At 38.1% G+C, this 19443-nt stretch overlaps 1 protein-coding gene across 3 annotated transcripts in view; it reads right to left on the reverse strand.

The window, feature by feature from the left end:
* IARS1 (isoleucyl-tRNA synthetase 1) overlaps window positions 1-19443 on the reverse strand; it is an 81750-nt gene that overhangs the window by 4528 nt on the left and 57779 nt on the right. For all 3 annotated transcript variants that reach the window (XM_061200605.1, XM_061200606.1, XM_061200604.1), the window contains 7 exons: window positions 18326-18438; window positions 16440-16535; window positions 15433-15609; window positions 14559-14664; window positions 6506-6631; window positions 4433-4576; window positions 3552-3704 (listed from right to left, as the gene is read on the reverse strand). In XM_061200605.1, the coding sequence (XP_061056588.1) occupies window positions 3552-3704; window positions 4433-4576; window positions 6506-6631; window positions 14559-14664; window positions 15433-15609; window positions 16440-16535; window positions 18326-18438 (915 nt within the window). The remainder of the gene's footprint in view (window positions 1-3551; window positions 3705-4432; window positions 4577-6505; window positions 6632-14558; window positions 14665-15432; window positions 15610-16439; window positions 16536-18325; window positions 18439-19443) is intronic.

A 19443-nucleotide genomic window follows, 5' to 3' on the forward strand; every position in this document is an offset into this window, starting at 1 on the left:
GAGAAGTAGGTATTTTGTTTTTAAATTTTTAGTTCCTGGAGGTCAAGGAAATCTCTTGTCAAAATAATAGCTGAACATAAACTAAAGGAACAGAGACTTCAGGGACTACATACAACCAGGAATACAGTCTTCGTAAAAATAGTTTGGAAAAGTCATAAACAAACAGAAGACTGTAGCCCTCAACCATCAAACACAGCAAACCCTGGGGAAGAGAACCTGATTTCCAGAGTCACCACATTCAAATATCCAGTTTTCAAAGACAAAAAAAATTACAAGGCATACAAAGATATAGGAAAGTATGGCCCATTCACAGGAAAAAATAATTAACAGAATCTGTCCCTGAGGAAGCGCAGATACTTGGACTTACTAGACAGACTCTAAATCAACTGTCTTAAATGGAAAATAACCGACTAATGGAAAGGTCAATGGAAACCACATACAAAGAACAAGCCAAGAAAACAATGCATCAACAAAATGAGAATATCAACAGAGAAATTATAAAAGGAACTAAACAGAAATTCTGGAGCTGAAAAGTACAATAACTGAAATTAAGAAGTCACTAGAGAAGCTTAACAGCATAATTTAGCATACAGAAGAAACAGTGAACTCGAAGATAGGACATTTGAAATCATCCAGTCTGAAGGAGAAGAAAGAAAAGAGAATGAAGAAAAGTGGACAGAGCCTAAGAGGCGTCTGAGACACAGGCCAAGTGGACCAACATACACACTATGGGAATTTCAGGAAGAAAAGAATATAAAGAATATTTGAAGAAATAATGACCAAATCTTGAACGCAGCAAGAGAGAAGCAAAATACCAGGATACTCAATAAGATTAAAAGATTAATTTCTAATCAGAAACCATGAGAGCCAGAAGGCAGTGGGACCACATATTTAAAGTGCTGAAAGAAAAAACTATCAACAAAGAATTCTCCATTTTGCAAAACAGATTTTTTTCTTCTTAATTTTTCTTCACAAATTAAGGAGCAATTAAGACATTCCCAAACAAACAGAAAGTTGAGGGAGTTCATTACTGCTAGAACTGCCCTCCAAGAAATGCTAAAGGGATCCTTCAGGTTGTAATGAAAGGATGCTAGACAGTAAGTCAAAGCCATATTGTTGTTGCATTTTTTATTTTTAACTCCACTTTTTGTTTTCTACATGATTTAAAAGTAAATACATAGGGGGCTTCCCTGGTGGTGCAGTGGTTGAGAATCAGCCTGCTAATGCAGGGGACACGGGTTCGAGCCCTGGTCTGGGAAGATCCCACATGCCACGGAGCAACTAGACCCGTGAGCCACAACTACTGAGCCTGCGTGTCTAGAGCCTGTGCTCCGCAACAGGAGAGGACGCGATAGTGAGAGGCCCGCGCACCGCGATGAAGAGTGGCCCCCACTTGCCACAACTAGAGAAAGCCCTCGCACAGAAACGAAGACCCAACACAGCCAAAAATAAATTAATTAATTAAAAAAAAAAAAGTAAATACATAAAACACAGTTAAGAACTTATGCTTTGGGGAACATAATTATGAAGATATAATTTCTGAAAAGAATATAAACGGGGGCAGAGCTGTACAGAAGCAGAGTTTTTGTATGTTATTGAAGTCAAACTGGTATCAATTCAAGTCAAATTGTTATAAATTTAGGATGCTAATTGTAATCCCCATGGTAAACACTAATATCTTAAAAAATACACAAGAGGAAGTAAAAAAACAAAACAGTAAACTGCAAAAAATGAACTGAATACAAAAGGTGGCAGTAATGGAGGAAATGAGGACAAAAAAGGTACAAGGCTTCTAGAAAAAAATTCCCAGTAAAATGGCAGAAGTTCTTCCTCACCAGTAACTATTTTTTTTTCTTTTTAACCAAAGCCTAACTGACCCAGGGAAAGGGAAATACCCACCTCTAGCCCCCTTTACCTTCCTTTCTTACCTAAAGAGGAAAAATTTTAAAGCTGAGTAACACCTGTGAGGGTCACAGCCCAGAGGCACAGGTTTACTAAAGACTGAGAACTAATCATAAAATTATAGAACACTTCCCCCACTTCTCCTCCCCCCATACTTTACTACAACATCATATGGGCTCCTGTATGATAATAGGGCATTACAGCTGAAAGAATGGGCAAAGCTCCGACCATATTTAAAAAGGAATCTCTAGGGAAACCATAAGACAACAGAAGGAAATTTGAGCCTCTGGAACCTACAGCAACAGTAAACAATAAACACAGCGTAACTCCTAGCCAGATAAACATAAAACCTTACCATAAAGGCCTATTTACCTCAGTTTCTTTTCCCCAGTACATCATGTACTGCTATCAACCAAATACTACAAGGCATTCTAAAAAGGAAAAAACACAGTAGGAAGAGACAAAGCAAGCAACACAACCAGACTCAGATATGGCAGAGATTTTGAAATTATCAGATTGGGAATTGAAAATAACTGGGATTAATGTTAAGGACACTAATAGAAAGGGTGGACAACATGCAAGAACAGATGGGTAATGTAAGCAGAAAGATGGAAATTCTAAGAATTAAAAGGAAATGCTAGAAATCAAAACTCTGTAACAGAGATGAATAATGCATTATACCAAAAAATTTATAACCAGGCACAGCATATTCAAACAGCAGAAAATTAAAAGACTAACTTTGGAAAAGATAATGCCTAGCAACTTTCCACCAGTGCTAGGAGACACAAATCTTGACTCAGAAAGTCCAATAAATCCCAGGCTTTAGGCTGAATAAATAAAAGGATGAAATGGTAAAAGGTTTATGAGTTGGGATGACAAGAAGGATGGCTATAAACAGAAAAACCCAGATCCCATCAGGGGAAGCTGTTTGAGGAAATGATTCCAGTGGCAGCAGCATTAAAATGAACACCCATGTGTAATAGGGAATCGAATATAGAACAGAACTCGGGGGAGGGCTAAAATGTCACTAGAGAAGTTGTCAGAACAGCCACAGAAGCTGAAATCACAGAAGTGGATGATATAAGTGGGAGAAAGAGAAAACATATCCTCGAAGACACTAGCCTGTGCCTTATCCTGACTCTCTGTTTTCTGAATTATGGAATGGAGAATATGTCAACTAATGACCTAGCTCTTCACATTTTTATGCAGCTCACTGAGAAAAGGTATGCTTTATAAGGTGTAAAGGAGGAAGTACAATGTCAGTTATGTTTCCTTCAAGCTGTTATTTTAAAATACAGTGATCATTTTGATTCTCGGGGAAGAGGACAATTTTAGGACCAGTAAATAAGCTAATTTACCTAGAAGCATGTATTTTAATATACCAATATAATTTTTAGATTATTTCCAAAGCAAAAAAGTAATCATCCTTTTAATTATTTTTTTTCTTATTATCTATTTTATACATATCATCCTTTTAATTATTATTATTTTAACATTTATAGTATGGCAAATTTCTGGAGAAAGAGCAAAAGAAGAAAAAAAGATAATAGTACTATCTCTTACACATATAACTGATGGCATCACAATCTCTTTTCAATAAAATAAAAACAAAAATGAAAAACAATTAGCATGTTCTATAATCTCCTCACCTTCTGTTTGAGCCTCATTCAAAAACAGTTTTAGCTTCCTGCTCCGAAGGCCAAACACCTTGGCTGTTTCATACAGAAGACCTTGGTGGGTCAGCCCATTCTGCCCTAGTGGATTTTCAAGCAGGAGAGTGCCTACTGTTCCCATTAAACACTCTACAGAAAAAAAAAAAAACCCAAAATGGATTAAATCCTGAGAGTTCACCCTCTAGCTAGTGGATCCCTAATGGAGGTAGTGAGTAGACAGTTCTAATGGGTAGAGCTAAAGGCTTTGAAAGCCAGCAGTGGGTACAAGAGCAAGAGTGGGATTAATTGTACAGTCTGCAGAAACAGTCTTAAATATTTCACAGGGGGAAAGGAGAAAGGGAAGAAGAAAAAACAACTAGTATAAAAGCCCAGTAGTTTAGGGAAGAGATATTCAGTAAACAGTCAAATGAAGAGCCTGAAGACAGTAATAAATGTGCACAATGAGGACCCTAAAATATCAAGGAAAAATATGTATCTATCTAGTCTGTTGATTAAGGCATGGATATGTACAACAGTTCTCAGAACATTTTCCAAGAAAAAAAGAAGGCAAAATTTAAGACTACAATGTTCTGACATTTAAACAGTTCAGCTTCATTTAGCTGTAATTTTTACCTAACCAATCTACCTCATTTCCTGACCATGTCAGATGGAGGGGTGTTTCTACATAAATACACCAAAAGAAACAAGCCGTGAGTATTCCCCAAAGAAGTGTTGGAGTCTGCATTTTAAATTACTAAGTTGAAGCTGACTTAAAAAATCCATATAAATCAGAGATATTGAACATTAAAGGAAATCTTAACATCTAGCACACCATAACCTGCCTGCTGAGGGTGTTCACAGCTGGGGGAGGCACGTACCTTGTGGGTCTGCATTCAAGAGCTGTAGGTTGATATACTGACAGAGAAGAGTACTAGGACTGTCGACCACAGAGGGAGTTGATCCTGCAGCCACACAAAGTGTTTTTCCACAAAGACTCAGTAAGTTGGTTTGGTTTTTTATTTCTAAAAATAACAACAAAAAAATCATTCTTTCAGGGGGAAAGTTCAGAGCTGAAGTCATTCACTTTTTCCTATTTAATTATTAAACTATCATGTATCTTTACAGTGATGCTTTCCACTTTATTTCTATTTATCAAAGGATACTGTCTTTTCTATAAAATCAGGCTTTAATGACATGCAAATAGTAGGAAATCTTAATGTTGCAAAATAGCATAATATTCATAATTTATAAGGCAAATTGTTTTTTCCCCTTTTAGTATTTTTCCTCCATATTATAGCTCCTTTTAAAATTTCCTCTTATATCAGAATCCTAAACTTTACCATGAAAAGAACACTTATATTAAAAAAAGATAATTATGATCAGAAGATAAATTGACTAATGAACATACGTGGAAAAGAGCAAGACACACAGAACACACATAGTGTAATTTCATTTATATACAATTAAACATCGCTTAGGGTAGAAGATGAGTTACAGCCACTATGCCACTAAAGGTTAAGGTGGGGCTCAGGCATTACTCAGCTTTCACAGGCTGCCGCCTGCTGGGTCAGAGGGGACAATGAGCTAGACATATGTGAGTTCCAGTATGTCCTTGCTTCTTATTCTACAGTGACTTGAGATAGAGATCCAAGCTGTCCACTGACTTACTTACCAGCTCCCCTTGGTGGATCCTGGTCAGAGATTTTTCTCAGAGCCCCCAGTGAACCATCTGTCTTCCAAACCTTAACTTCCTCAGTTTCCCCACATCATGTTTGCTTCCCTTATCCAGCCCTTAACAGATAAAACAGCAAATGGCTGTCCACAGTGTTTCTATCAATTTACGATCCAACAGGGAATGACAGTTCCTATTACATAATATCCCTGACATCTGATATTGTGAAATTTTTCTAGTTTTTGCCAATTCGGTTGCATGTGATAGTACCTCATTGTGGTTTTTCCTATTGAGGTTCAGCAATTTTCCCTTTATTTATTGGCCATTTAGATTTCTTCTTTTAAGCTATTGATATTTAAAAGTTTCTGAAAATGAACATTCAGGTTTGTTGAGTGTATTAGTTTCCTTTGTCTAATGGAAGAATCACAAACTGGGGAGGGAGGTGGGGTGGGGTGGGTGGGACGGCGTAAAACAACAGAAATTTATTGTCTCACAGTTCTCTGTAGTTGAGAAGTCCAAAATCAAGGTGTCAGTAGGGCCATGCTCCCTCTGAAGCCTGTAAGGGAATCCTTCTTTTCCTCTTCCTAGTTTCTGGATGTTCCCAGCAATCTTTGGTGTTTCTTGGCTTGCAGGTTTGCCTAATTCCAATTTCTGCCTTTGTCACCACATAGCCTTCTCCCTGTTTGTTTATGTCTTCACATGGCCCTCTTCTTATAAGGACACCAGTCATATTAGAGTAGTGCCCACCCTACTCCAGTATTACCTTAACTAATTATATCTGCAATGAACCTATTTCCAAAGAAGGTCACATTAGATGGTACTGGGGGTAAAGATAAGGACTTCAACACATCTTGGGGTAGAGGTGGGGGATTGGGTGGTGATGTCACAATTCAACCCATGACAGTGGGAGGAAATGTACTTATAATTCTTTAAAATTTTATTTAGGCTTGTCTCATTGAGAATCTGGATTTAGCAAGATGCAGACACTATGTTTAATAAAGTTAAAACACAACAGGGACGTCTCTGAAGCCTAGAATGCATCACATGGCTAACAGGAAACGGTAGGATTAGAACCTTCATCTCCTAGTAAGTCCAGTGTTCTTTCAGCCATATCACACAAAGAAGGCACAAAGAGACACTTGCAGGCAGGCACTACTGTAGAGGCTGGCCCTGACTCAGAGTCAGGAAAAAGGCAAAGGTTATGTTACCAAATTAAGATCCTCAATGATCAATCTCGTGTCAAAGGACATAGATGAATATCTTTTGACTTTCTACATACCTGTTTCACCATGGAAGACAGCCAGCTCTGTATTTTTTACACCAAAAATGCTAGTAACAACACTCTTCAGCTTTAAAAGGTCCAACCTATTATCTCCTTTTGGATTTTCCAGAAGTAGTACTCCACCTAAAAAGCCAAAAATATAAGTGAAACTGAAGAAAAAAAAAGTTAAATTTGAATAAAAAGTCAAGGGGAACACATCATTTGTATATTTTCTTTGGTAAATGTCTTTTCCCTTTTTCTAATTAGATCTAAAAAAAACTGTTGAGTTTTGAGACTTCTTCATATATTCTAGATACATCCTTTGTTGGATATGCAGTTTGCAAAGATCTTCTAGTCTGTAGCTTGTTTTTTCATCCTTTTCACAGGATCTTTTACAAAGCAGAATTTAAAATTTTGAAGAAGTTCAATTTATCAGTTTTTCTTTTTATGGATTGGACTTTTGGTATAAAGTCTTAAAAACTCTCTGCCTAATCCTGAATTCTAAAAATTTTCTGTTTTTTTCCTAAATGTTTTATGTTTTTTTTTTAATAAATTTATTTATTTTATTTATTTATTTCTGACTGCATTGGGTCTTCGTTGCTGCACGTGGGCTTTCTCTAGTTGTGGGAGTGGGGGCTACTCTTCGTTGCGGTATGCAGGCTTCTCATTGAGGTGGCTTCTCTTGTTGCAGAGCACGGGCTCTAGGTGCGCGGGCTTCAGTAGTTGTGGCGCACGGGCTTAGCTGCTCTGCGGCATGTGGGACCTTCCTGCACCAGGGCTAGAACCCGTGTCCCCTGCATTAGCAGGTGGATTCTTAACCACTGAGCCACCAGGGAAGCAAGTCTGTGATCCCTTTAAAGTTAGTTTTTGTAGAAGGTGTAACACTTAGGTCTAGGACATTTTTTTGCATGTGGATATCTAACTGCCTAGTACCATATAATGAAGACTACTCAATGAAGTTGCTTTTGCTCCTTTCTCAAAAATCATCTGGCCACATTTTGTGGTCTATTGTGAGTCTATTTCTGTATTCTGTATCTGTGACAATGATTTTTGTGTCTATTCTATGCTCATGCCACACAAGTCTTCAGATAAGTCTTGAAGTTGGGTAGAGTGATTTCTCCCACTATATTCTTATTTTTCAAAAGTGTTTTAACCATTTTTTTTCTCTTTCAAGAAAATCTGGCTATATCTACAACAAAATATTGCTGAGATTTGACAAGACTGAGTTAAACTTATATATTAACTGGGGGAGAACTGACACATTTATTATATTGAATTTTCCAACCCATGATTACGGCATGTCTCTCCATTTATTTATTTATTTAAATTTATTTATTTATTTATTTATTTTTGGCTGCCTTGGGTCCTCGTTGCTGCACGCAGGCTGTCTCTAGTTGTGGCGAGCGGGGGCTACTCTTTGTTGCAGTGCGCGGGCTTCTCATTGCGGTGACGTCTCTTGTTGCGGAGCACAGGCTCTAGGCACGTGGGCTTCAGTAGTTGTGGCACGTGGGCTTCAGTAGTTGTGGCACGTGGGCTCAGTAGTTGTGGCTCATGGGCTCTAGAGGGCAGGCTCAGTAGTTGTGGCGCGTGGGTTCAGTTGCTCTGCGGCATGTGGGATCTTCCCAGACCAGGGCTTGAGCCCGTGTCCCCTGCACTGGCAGGCAGATTCTTAACCACTGCACCACCAGGGAAGCCCCTCTCCATTTATCTTGATCTTTGATTTTTTCATCATTATTTTGTAGTTTTTGGCATAAAAGTCCTGTACCTGTTTTATTAGATTTATACCAAAGCATCTTTTTGAGCAACTGTAAATGGTATTACATTTTAAATTTCATTCTCCATGTGTTCATTGCTAGAATAAAAAAATTAATTTTTGTATGTTTATCTTATATCCTGTGAATTTGGTGAAAAACTTTTTCTTTTTATAAGCAATATGATTTTTTAAAAAGTAATATGATTTTATTCAATTACTTTGGAAACAAACCTTCCCAATTAAAGTTTAAACTCAAATGGTATATAAAACTAGCCAAAATACTTTAAAATAATATAAAGATCATTTGTAGTTTTTTCCTCATAACATGAATGCTTTCAGTCAGACAGTAAATTACAAACCATATCACATCATGTTGATGTAGATGATAAATTGTGGTTGCATTTGAAATCAATCCTGGGAAAATAATTTTGTTGGAGTTGTGAGCTCTTCCTAGTTGTTTGGTCAGTTGGTCCAGAAAGGAGCAGTATTTAAGTCAGCAGATGGGGGAGCTAGGCCCCAACTGTTTTGTCACTGCTCATTCTGTTGGCCTTCTGCGACTAAAGCTGACAAAAAACCCTGGCCCTGTTGACATTTCTTATGCACATCCTCTGTTCCTGCGACTAATTCCTTCCACAGGATCACCTGTCTCCACCTAAGACAGGCAGAATGTTGGCAATGATGGACCAGCTCACATGCCACACATCACTGAACTTGTGCAGCAGTGTAGAGGACCACGTATTGCCCGAGGTATCATCACAGGTCCAAATGGATACACAAACATCCTGGGAATAGCTGGTAACAGTGCTGGTGGGCAAAGCAACGGAGGGGTTCCAGGATACATCTCAGTCTGTAGATTCCTTGCAATTTTCTATGTAGGCAATCATGTCACCTTCAAATAGAAACAGTTTTATTGTTTCCCTTCTGATCTGCATGCCTTTTCTTTTCTGTTCTTTTTTTTCTTTTCTTGCCTCATTCTACTGGCAAGAACTTCTAATGCAATGCTGAATAAGAGTAATGAGAACAGGTATCCTTGCCTTGGTTCTGATCTTACACAGAAGACATTCAATCTCTTCCAATTAAGTATAATGTTAACTATAGGTTTTTTACATATGCTCATTATCAAGTTGATGAAGTTCCTCTCCCTATTCTTCTGACAGTTTTTTATCATGAATGAACACAGAATTTTGTCAAATGCTTTTTCTAACTGGTATAATCTTATAAGCTTTTAATCTGTTAATATGGTAGATTATACTGATTGGTTTTTGAATACTGAACCAGCCTTGTAACCTTGGAATAAACCTCATGTGTTATGATACATAATTCTTTGTATATACTGCTATATTCGATTTCATGATTTTTTGGTAAGAATTGTACATTTATATGCATGAGAGATATTTGTAGTTTTCTTTTTTTGGTATTGTTTGTATCTGGTTTTGGTGTCAATACTTTATTATGGAATAAAGTGAGTTAGGGAGTGTTCCTTCCTCTTCTATTTTCTGGAAGATCTGTGTAGAACTGGTGTTTATTCTTTTAAAGTCTGGTTGAATTCTCTAGCAAAACCATTTGGATCCGGATTTCTTGAGAGTTTCATTATTTTTTAAAAATTGCCATCTCTTTTATTTTTTTCCTCAGTTTCCCTTCCTCCCTTTCCCAAGACTTATTATGAACTTTGTTTTTCAAGTCCATGTTCTCATATTTCATAATTCTATATGTTTATAAACAATGTGTGATGATGTATTTTTAAAATTTACGGGCTTCCCTGGTGGCGCAGTGGTTGGGAATCCGCCTGCCAATGCAGGGAACACGGGTTCGAGCCCTGGTCCGGGAAGATCCCACATGCCGCGGAGCAACTAATCCGTGTGCCACAACTACTGGGCCTGCGTTCTGGAGCCCGTGAGCCACAACTACTGAGCCCGTGCTCCCCAACAGGAGAAGCCACTGCTCGCTGCAACTAGAGAAAGCCCACGCACAGCAATGAAGACCCAATGCAGCCAAAGATAAATAAATAAATTAAAAAAAAAAAAAAAAATTTACATGAATGCTCGCTATTGTATATTTGTGAAACTTGCTTTTTTCATTGAAAATGTTTTTTAAATATAGAAAAATTTATACATAGAGATACATTTCATTACTTTTAACTGGTATGAGGAACCGACTTTATGAATATGTCTGTGTCCCTTTTTGATGGACATCTGTATTGTGCAACACCATCAGTGATGGCATTAAACTCAACTAGAAAATCAAATTTTCTAGGGAGTTTTAAAATTATGAATTCAATCTCCTTAATAGCTATAGGGCTACTGAAATTATCTATTTCATATGAGTGAGTTGAGGCAGTTTGTGCTTTTTGAGAAACTGGTTCATTTCATCCAAGTTGTCAAATTTATGTGTAGAGAGTTATTCACAGTATTTGCTTATCTTTTTGATTTCTGCAGTCTGTACTGATGTCCTATTTTATTCTTTTTTTTTTTTGATGTACAGTAAACTTTTACTATTTTATTCCTTTTTTTAAATTTTTATTTATTTATTTAGTTTTGGCTGTGTTGGGTCTTCGTTTCTGTGCTAGGGCTTTCTCTAGTTGCGGCAAGCGGGGACCACTCTTCATCGCGGTGCGTGGGCCTCTCACTATCGCGGCCTCTCTTATTGCGGAGCACAGGCTCCAGATGCACAGGCTCAGTAGTTGTGGCTCATGGGCCTAATTGCCCCGTGGCACGTGGGATCTTCCCAGACCAGGGCTCGAACCCGTGTCCCCTGCATTAGCAGGCAGATTCTCAACCACTGCGCCACCAGGGAAGCCCACTATTTTATTCTTGATATTGGTAAATAGTGTTTTCTTTGGTTCTATGTCAGTCTCACTAGAGGTTTATTGATTTTATTAATTTTTTCAAAGAACCACATTTTTTGTTTTATTATCTTTATTGTTCTATTTTCAATTGCTTTGATTTCTGCTCTTATTTTTATTTTCCTTCTTTCTGCTTACTTTGTTTTTTTAGATTCTTGAGGTTGGAACTTAGATTATTGATTGAAACTTTCTTCTTTTCTAATGTTAGTCTTCAGAGATACAAATTAGCTGTAATCCACATATTTTGATACTGTATTTTCCTTTTCCTTCAGTTTTACGCATTTGTTTTTCCTTAACACTTTTTCCCCGATCATGGATTATTTAGAAGTATGTTTTTTAGCTTTCAAATGTCCTGAGATTTTGCTTTTACCTTTCTGTTATTGATTTATAGTTTGATTCCATTGTGGTCAGAGAACATACTCTATATGATTTCAACTCTTTAATTTGATTAGGTTTATTTTAAGGCCTAGGCTATAATATACCTTGGTAAATGGGAACTTGAATAGTATGTGTAGTCTGCTGCTGTTAGGTGGGGTGTTCCATAAATACTGATTAGATTCTGATTTTCTGTCTAACTGTTCTCTCAAACTATAATTAAGAATTTTTCTGTTCTCGTTCAAGGTCTAACAGTTTTTGTTTTACGTATTTAAGCAGCTCTGTTGTTAGGTACATATACCTTTAGGATCATTATATTTTCCTTTGGGTTGACATTACATCATTATTTAATATCATTGGTAATTTTCTTTGCTATAAAGTGTACTCATTGAAATGAACACAGACACCCTGCTTTCTTTGAGTAATGCTTGCATGGTATATCCTATTCTAGCCTTTTACTCTCAACCTACCTATTTTGTTATATTTAAGGACTTTCTTGTACACAGCAAAAAGCTGGGTAATGTGTTTTTATCACTCTGCCAATCTCTATTAATTGATGTATTTACACCATTTACATTTAGTGTAATTACTGATGTTAAGTTTAAGCCTTCCATTTTATTTTCTGCTTTGTATTTGTTCTACTTTCTTTTTCCATGCTTCCTGTGGGATACTTGAACATATTCTAGAATTCCATTTTTATTTGCTTAGTGTTTTTGTATGTATCTTTTAGTGTAGGCTTTTATAGTGGTTGCATTAGGTGGTACACTATATATACATAACCACTGGTGCTGACATTTTACCAGTCTGAGAGAAGTGTAGAAATCTTAACTCCCTTTACATCCCTTTGCTCTTCCCTATTTATAACTATCTTGAATATTCCTTGCATATGCATTTAGAGGTTTTAGTTTTTGTTGCAACCATCAAACATAATTTTAAAAATTCAAGAAGTAAAGTCTGTTGAATTTATCTATATTTTGACTCTTTCAATTTTTTTCCCCTCTGTTCTGATGTCCCTAGATTTCCTCTTTTATCATTTTCTGTTTTAAGAATTTCCTCTAGCTATTCTTTTAGAGTAAGTCTTGCTAGTAACAAATTCTTTTAGTTTCCCTTCATTTGAGAATGTCTTGATTATCCCTTTACCCTGAAAGATATTTTTGCTTGATATAAAATTGTGGGTTGACAATACTCATCTTTTAGCATTTGAGAAATGTTGTCCATTCATCTTCTGACCTCTACTGATTTCTAATGAGAAATCCAGTATGATTCAAATTGTTTTTCCCCTAGAAGTTAGGTATTGCAACATCTCTGTCACTGCTTTCAAGATGTTTTCTTTGCCTTAAGTTTTCAGAAGTTTTACTATGTTATGCCTGATGCGAATTATTTTGGATTTATCCTGTATGGTGTTTTCTTAGCTTCTTGAATTTGTAGGTTTATGTGTTTCGCCAAATTTAGGAAGTTTTCAGACATTATTTCTTTGAATACTTTTTCAGTCCTGTCCTTTCTTCTCTTCCTTCCAGAATGCAGTGACAAGAATATTAAACTTTTGTTATTATCTCACAGATCCTTCAGGCTCTGTTCATTTTTTTCAGCTTTTCTGTTTTTAACTCTGTTATTCAGAATGGGTAGTTTCTATTGTTATTTCTCCCTGTTTATGGATTCTTTCCTATCTCTTCTATTCTGTTGTTGAGCCCATCCCACTGAGTTTTTGTATTTTAATTCTTGTATTTACCAGTTCTAATATTTTAATTCTATTCTTTATATCTTTTACTTGTTTGCTGAGGCTATTTTTCACTTGTTTCTATTGTGTTTGTAATTGCTCTGTGAAGCATTTTTATTATGGCTGCTTTACATTCTGTCAGATAATGTCAACATTTCTATCATGTTAATGTTCCTATGTATTGACTGACGTTTTTTATTCAGTTTAAGATCTCCCAGTTCTTGGTATAATGAGTAATTTTCAATTAAAACCTGGACATGTTAGGCATTATGAGACTCTGGTTCTTATTTACATCCTCTATTTTAGTTGACTTTGTTTGACATTATACTGGCGAGGGAAAGGGAACACTGCTTCATCACTGCTTAGTGAGAGAAGTCCGGGTTCCCTATTTAGCTTGCATTGACACTGAGGTCAGGACTCCTTGTTACTTCTGGGGCGGGGGTGGGGAGTGTGGTGAGGGGTAAGGTGATCCAAGAAAGGAGTTCCTGCTCTCCTCTAGACCTCCACTAATACCTCCCCTGGCCACAAAGAGTAGGAATGCCTCCTTACTGCTCCCCATGTGGCCTTCACTGACATCTTGACAGGGTGGTGGGATATGTGGCCTCACTACTGCTGGGCAGTGGTGAGGGGAAGGGATGCCTTGTTACTGCCTGATGGGGATAGAAGTTTAGGCTCTCCACGTGGTCTACAATGACACTACTGGGCAAAAGAGCTTGTTATCACCCAGATAGGATGAAAGTCCCAGCTCACTGCTTGGTCTTCTTTGACACCACCATGGCAGTGAGGGCTTGAGGGTCCTCAGCCTGGCAAAGGTCTAGGTTCCCCACTTGGCTTTTGCTGGTGTGAATGGTAGTAGAGCCTAGTTTCTTCTGTCTTGCTTGGGTGGAGTAGAGCAGTTACTGTCTGGAAGTTTTTTTGTCTTGCTAGGTTGCCACTCTCCTGGTCCCACCTGCAGAAAGCAGGATTTTGTTGGGGTATTTACATCCATGCCCATTGGCATTTCCAGGTTGCCAGCTTCTTCAGCTCCAAGGCTGGGATACATGAAGCAAAAAGAAAAACCAGGGAACTCTCCACTGTTTTCTTACTTGTTCCCAAGATCCCTAGTTGGTCTGCCTTCTTCCCTCCACCATTAAGAGTCTTCTTATGCTTGTTTTTATATATCATGTCTGGGGTGTTTAGCTGTACTTTGTGGGAGGAATAGGGAAAAGTATGTCTACTCCATCTTTCTAGAAGTGCTAGTTCAATCACTTACTTTTGTGGATTCATTTTGATGACAATCAGAAAGAAAAAGTTATCCAATTTTACCAATTCTCTTGTAATAGCCTTAAAAACATTCATAGGCTTAATTAAAAAATAAAATACAAACAATGGAGTTCACTCTTACCTTGCTCACTGCCATCTGTACAAATGTTAAGATTGACATATGCACAAGCAGGGCCAGGCATGGAAGATCCTCTGGTGAGTGTAATTTCCAGGTCAGACCCTTTTAACTAAGCACATGAGAATATGTGACCGGGTAACTGTAGCATCTGACCACAGTGTCGAATAAGAGCTCTATACAATTCTGAGAGCATATTCAATCTCAACACTAAAACAGTGAAGAGCTACAATTTTTCCCCTCTTTTTTCCTTGTTCCTTAAAAAACATGCAAAATAGAAAATGAATCCATCTTGTAACTTGTGCCACTGAAAAGACAGTCACATTCAGGTCCTGCTTTTCTATTCCATTTGTCCCATACAAAGTAGAACAAGACAAGGAACATATGACTGAATAAATGACTAACTGATATAGAAAAGAATTTTTATCAGACATACTTCTGAATTACTGACCAATACCTTTCATGCCTTGGTCAGATTTTCAGAGTTACATCTAAAATGTATGAACAGGAAATGAAATTGTATTTTTATGTATAACCTACTACCATAAAAGTAAACTGCTTTTCAAGTCAATTGCTCTTTATGTTTAACAGTAAGCACCAGAATCCACAATACTGACTTTTATAGTTTTAGATAAAACAGCACCATACAGTCATCTAACCTGGCAATTCTTATGTATATCCTAGTTACCTTCCCAAAGAGAACAGCTCTAATTTCCTTTTTTTCTCTTCTGGACTCTACTCACTATCTCCACAGCAATACTTCAGGACTGTGTACTATACTAGTTGCTACCGGGGGACAGAACATCAAGATATAACTACATAAACTTAACATAAAATCTAATCCCAAATCTCTTAATGTTCAACAGAACTCAGAACTCACCTGCATTTTTTCTTGAATAAGGATTTCATCTGATGTAGGAACTGGATATGGTTTTAAAGGAGACTTTATGGTGGCAAATATGAACTCTGTGTGGCTTTTGATAACATTATTCAGATACTTTCCCTCAGATTTTGCTTTATAATAAACTGTTATTTCATCAGTTGGAACCAGATTGCACTGAAAGCACATGGAGAAAATTTAAAAGGGAAGCACATTTGTCAATTAAAATGTAAGGCGCTGTTAAACAGGGCTGACGATCCCACACTGAATCATTATGGAAGGGTACAGTATCCTGACCAATTCTCTGAAAAAAGGAGTGATCAAGTAACAACTCATAAAGCTCTGAACTGAGACAGAGGTTACAAGTATCCCATTATCTGCTGGAGTGGCCACCTCAGACCCTGAACTACAGGTCTCAGAAACCTGGCCAGAGGAGGAGGACTTGTGGGAGTCCTCCTTGGGACAGAAGCTCCCTGGCCCTCTCACCCAGTAGGGGCAGGCAATATGTTCTGTGCACCTGTCCTGGCTCCCAACTTCTGAATGAGGAAGAACCACTTCACTCTGTCCAGATCCAACAATCTCTCCCTGAGCTAGGAGTCCTTCCACACTGACTGCATCTCTGCCCTTCCTCAGAGACACTCGCTGTCAGCTCTGATGACCTTATGTGCCAGTCAGGAGGACTATCTATCCAGAAGATGGTTTTGTGGAAGCCCTAAAGAACTGAAAAAGGAGGACAAGGAGCACATGTTAGCTGAAAGCTTCTGATCAGAGAAACAAAAGAGCCACATCCAGCTTGGGAGTGAACAAGGAGAGAAAGGAAGTGGCCTACCTTTCCTAAAGAGTACAATCTGAATGGACCACAGATCAGTAACTAATCATCATTAATGAATTACTATGGCTTATATTACCTGCCTCTCCTCTCCTCCCCTAAAACCAAAACAAATACCAAACAAAAAACCAAAACAAAACTCCAAAACAGTAGCTTGTTCTTAATCTGACAAGCTGACCTTTTTTCGAAGTTTCTGGATACGATTGATGACTTCCCGAGCCACTCCTTCATCCACCATTGACTGGTCAGGGGTGACGTCTAAGAGAACCAAAGCCTGTAGGAATGAATGGTGCACACATGACAATCAAATATAGAAAAACGGTTCTTTCAAACTCAGCAAAATGGTGTTTAAATTCTCAGAAGTCTATAATGCAGCACTATTTAGTCACACAACTGAGCCAAAGACAAAATTAACGTAGTTTCTTTATGTTTGGGTCCTCCTTTGTAAACAGCTATTCTTTCATCTCTGGAGAAAGGTGAGACTTTTCATTTTTCTTCTGTAGGGTGCTGCTCACAGGAGATGTCCTGAGACCGACTTTCAAGAGAGTCTCTCATGTAACTCTGCTTTTTGTCTATCTAATGAATAATATCAACTCTTCTAATAAATAAAATCACCAATCATGAAGCTCTTACAGCAGCACAACTTTTCACAATGGATCCACCACAAACAAGTGGACTGAAGAGCTCAAAGCAGCCATCTCTGTTGTTTTCTTTAACCATGACTCTATTCTTTGGTTTGTTGGTGTGATTCAAGACACAATTTCTACAATGGGCCACCATACTTTTTTATATGGTTTAGTTTAAATTGCCACCTTCTTGTCAACTTTATCTACTTTTTTATCTCATTGGTCATAAAGGCTGTCAATGATGATGTGGTAATAATGACAGTGTCACTTCTATTATAAGAGGGGAATATACGTATAAATTAGGCATCATCCCCATTTACGTTTTTGAGGACACTCAATCAGAGAAGTTAACAAACTTGCTCCACTTCATGAAGGCACAGGAGGCAAACTGGAAATGGATAATGTGTCATGGCAGGGCAACCATGGCCCACAATACACAAATCATGTCAAGAAACTCAGAAGCATCACAGACAACACTTCCTCAAGTATAGACGACTTCAGGACTCTCTAATTTGGCTGTAATCAGAAAGGACTACACCCTCTCACTGTTTACAAATCTCCTTCCCTGGCCGCAATTCCTTCTTTCCTAGTTTCCTCACCTTTGGCTCCTTACCACTGTCTGCCCACATGGAGTTCTGTCTACATCATATTTAAGACTCTGTGTATGGGAATTCCCTGGTGGTCCAGTGGTTAGGACTCAGTGCTTTCACTCCTGGGGATCTGGGTTCAATCCCTGGTCGGGGAATTAAGATCCCGTAAGCCACATGGCATGCCAAAAAAAAACCAAAACAACCCTGTGTAAAGGCTCGAGGAGGCTGGCTTGCCTCATATGAGGTACTCCCCGTCTTCCCCTGTATGTGGCATATTAAGCACAGAGGGACTCCAGCAGGTCCCTCACTCTCACAATGGAGACCTTACAACCTATCTGCCTGGAGAAGACCGGTCAAGAGTGAAGAGAGATGCTGTGATCCATTACAACAAAAAAACACAGACCCCAGAATGCAAAACTGCTTGTACATCCTCTTCAAGGGGTGCTCTCTAACCACCCCCACTGCTACCCCAGACTTCAAATAGGAGCACTTATTTCTACTAGATAACTTATCAAGTAGAGTAATAAGAATTGACTTACTTTTCTATCTCCATGACAGACTCATTCCTTGAAGGGTGGGATTACATCTTACTCATTTTTGTATGACCCAACACTTAGGACAACTGCATGCATAAAGTCACAAAATATCTATTTATGTATTCATTAAAGAAATGCATATGTCAAGAAGTTATAATAGAGAAGTTTAATAAGACCAATCTAAAATAAATAACTGGTTTATTTTACCCTGAGACAAGCTGCCAATACTGTCAGGAGAGGCATAGGTAAATGTTTTCTCCTCTTATGTTCTTATCTTTTGGTAAAGAAATATTCTAGGGACCAGAAAAATACCTGAGCATCTGAGTGTGCTTCAAACTGTGTCGTTCCACCTGTTGCCTGATCAAAGGTGTACATGAGGCGGATATCTTCTTCATGCAATTCATGGCCTTCCACAACAATGGTCCCTATTGGGGAAACAACTGCCACTGTTACTCAATCAGTACCCCACTCCTCAAGCTGCCCTGCTACCAATATATTTTGCCACTCTTTAATAAAACCTTCATATAATCAAGCTACACAGTCTTCAAGAGATCATGTCCTCTGGACTCATGTCATTGTTGAGGTCAAGGATGAGACAAACTTTCTTTAGACTGCACCAAGCTATCCTGAGGACACTTAAATCACCACTAATATCTACTGTTGTATATAAGCTCCCAGGTCCAAAGACACGTGCCAGAAGGCAACGAATCTCCATCATAAACATGAGCAAGCATGTTTATGATGGAGAAAGCATGCTATAATGAAGAAAGCACAGTCTGTAGAGTCAAACTGGACTTAGGCCCACCACTCACTGGTTGTAGGACCCTGGTGTTCTATTATCTGCCTATCAGAGTGCAGTGAGGGTGAAAAGAGGTAGACAATGTGAAGTTCTGAGCATCATGCCTATTCATGGTAGGCAGAATGTATAAACAGCTAAGGATGGCAGTTCCCATCTTCAGGAAAGCCTACTATGGTAACTCACAAATGCTCTTCTTGGTCTTTGAGCAACTGGCTGTCATTTTCACTTTATGTCACTGCATTCTGAAAACTACTTTGCTTTCCATCAATGCAGAACAGTCCATTCAGAAACTACAGCTTAGAAACTGTAGGCTTTCCATTTCAAATAAGGTTTATTTGAGGAATTTTTAATATTTTGGCTAACTGGTGAAACAACTTAAGATTTGTGACTTGAAGGCTGATCCTTTGATTAATTTTGTTAATTTAACAAATCAAGTTAAATTAGTACTGACTCAACTTTTAGTTGCTAGCCTCTTATGTTTTATAATTTTTACCTAAAACTTTGGGGAATCTTAGGGACATTTCCCCCAATTTCCATAACTACCCATCTGATTTCTGAATCCTTAAGTCTTTCCTCATGACACTTCCATGCTTATGATTTTCAACTTCAGAGGGAACTCTAACAATCAAAC

This window comes from Eubalaena glacialis, chromosome 9, assembly GCF_028564815.1.
Source record: "Eubalaena glacialis isolate mEubGla1 chromosome 9, mEubGla1.1.hap2.+ XY, whole genome shotgun sequence".
NCBI lineage: Eukaryota > Metazoa > Chordata > Mammalia > Artiodactyla > Balaenidae > Eubalaena > Eubalaena glacialis.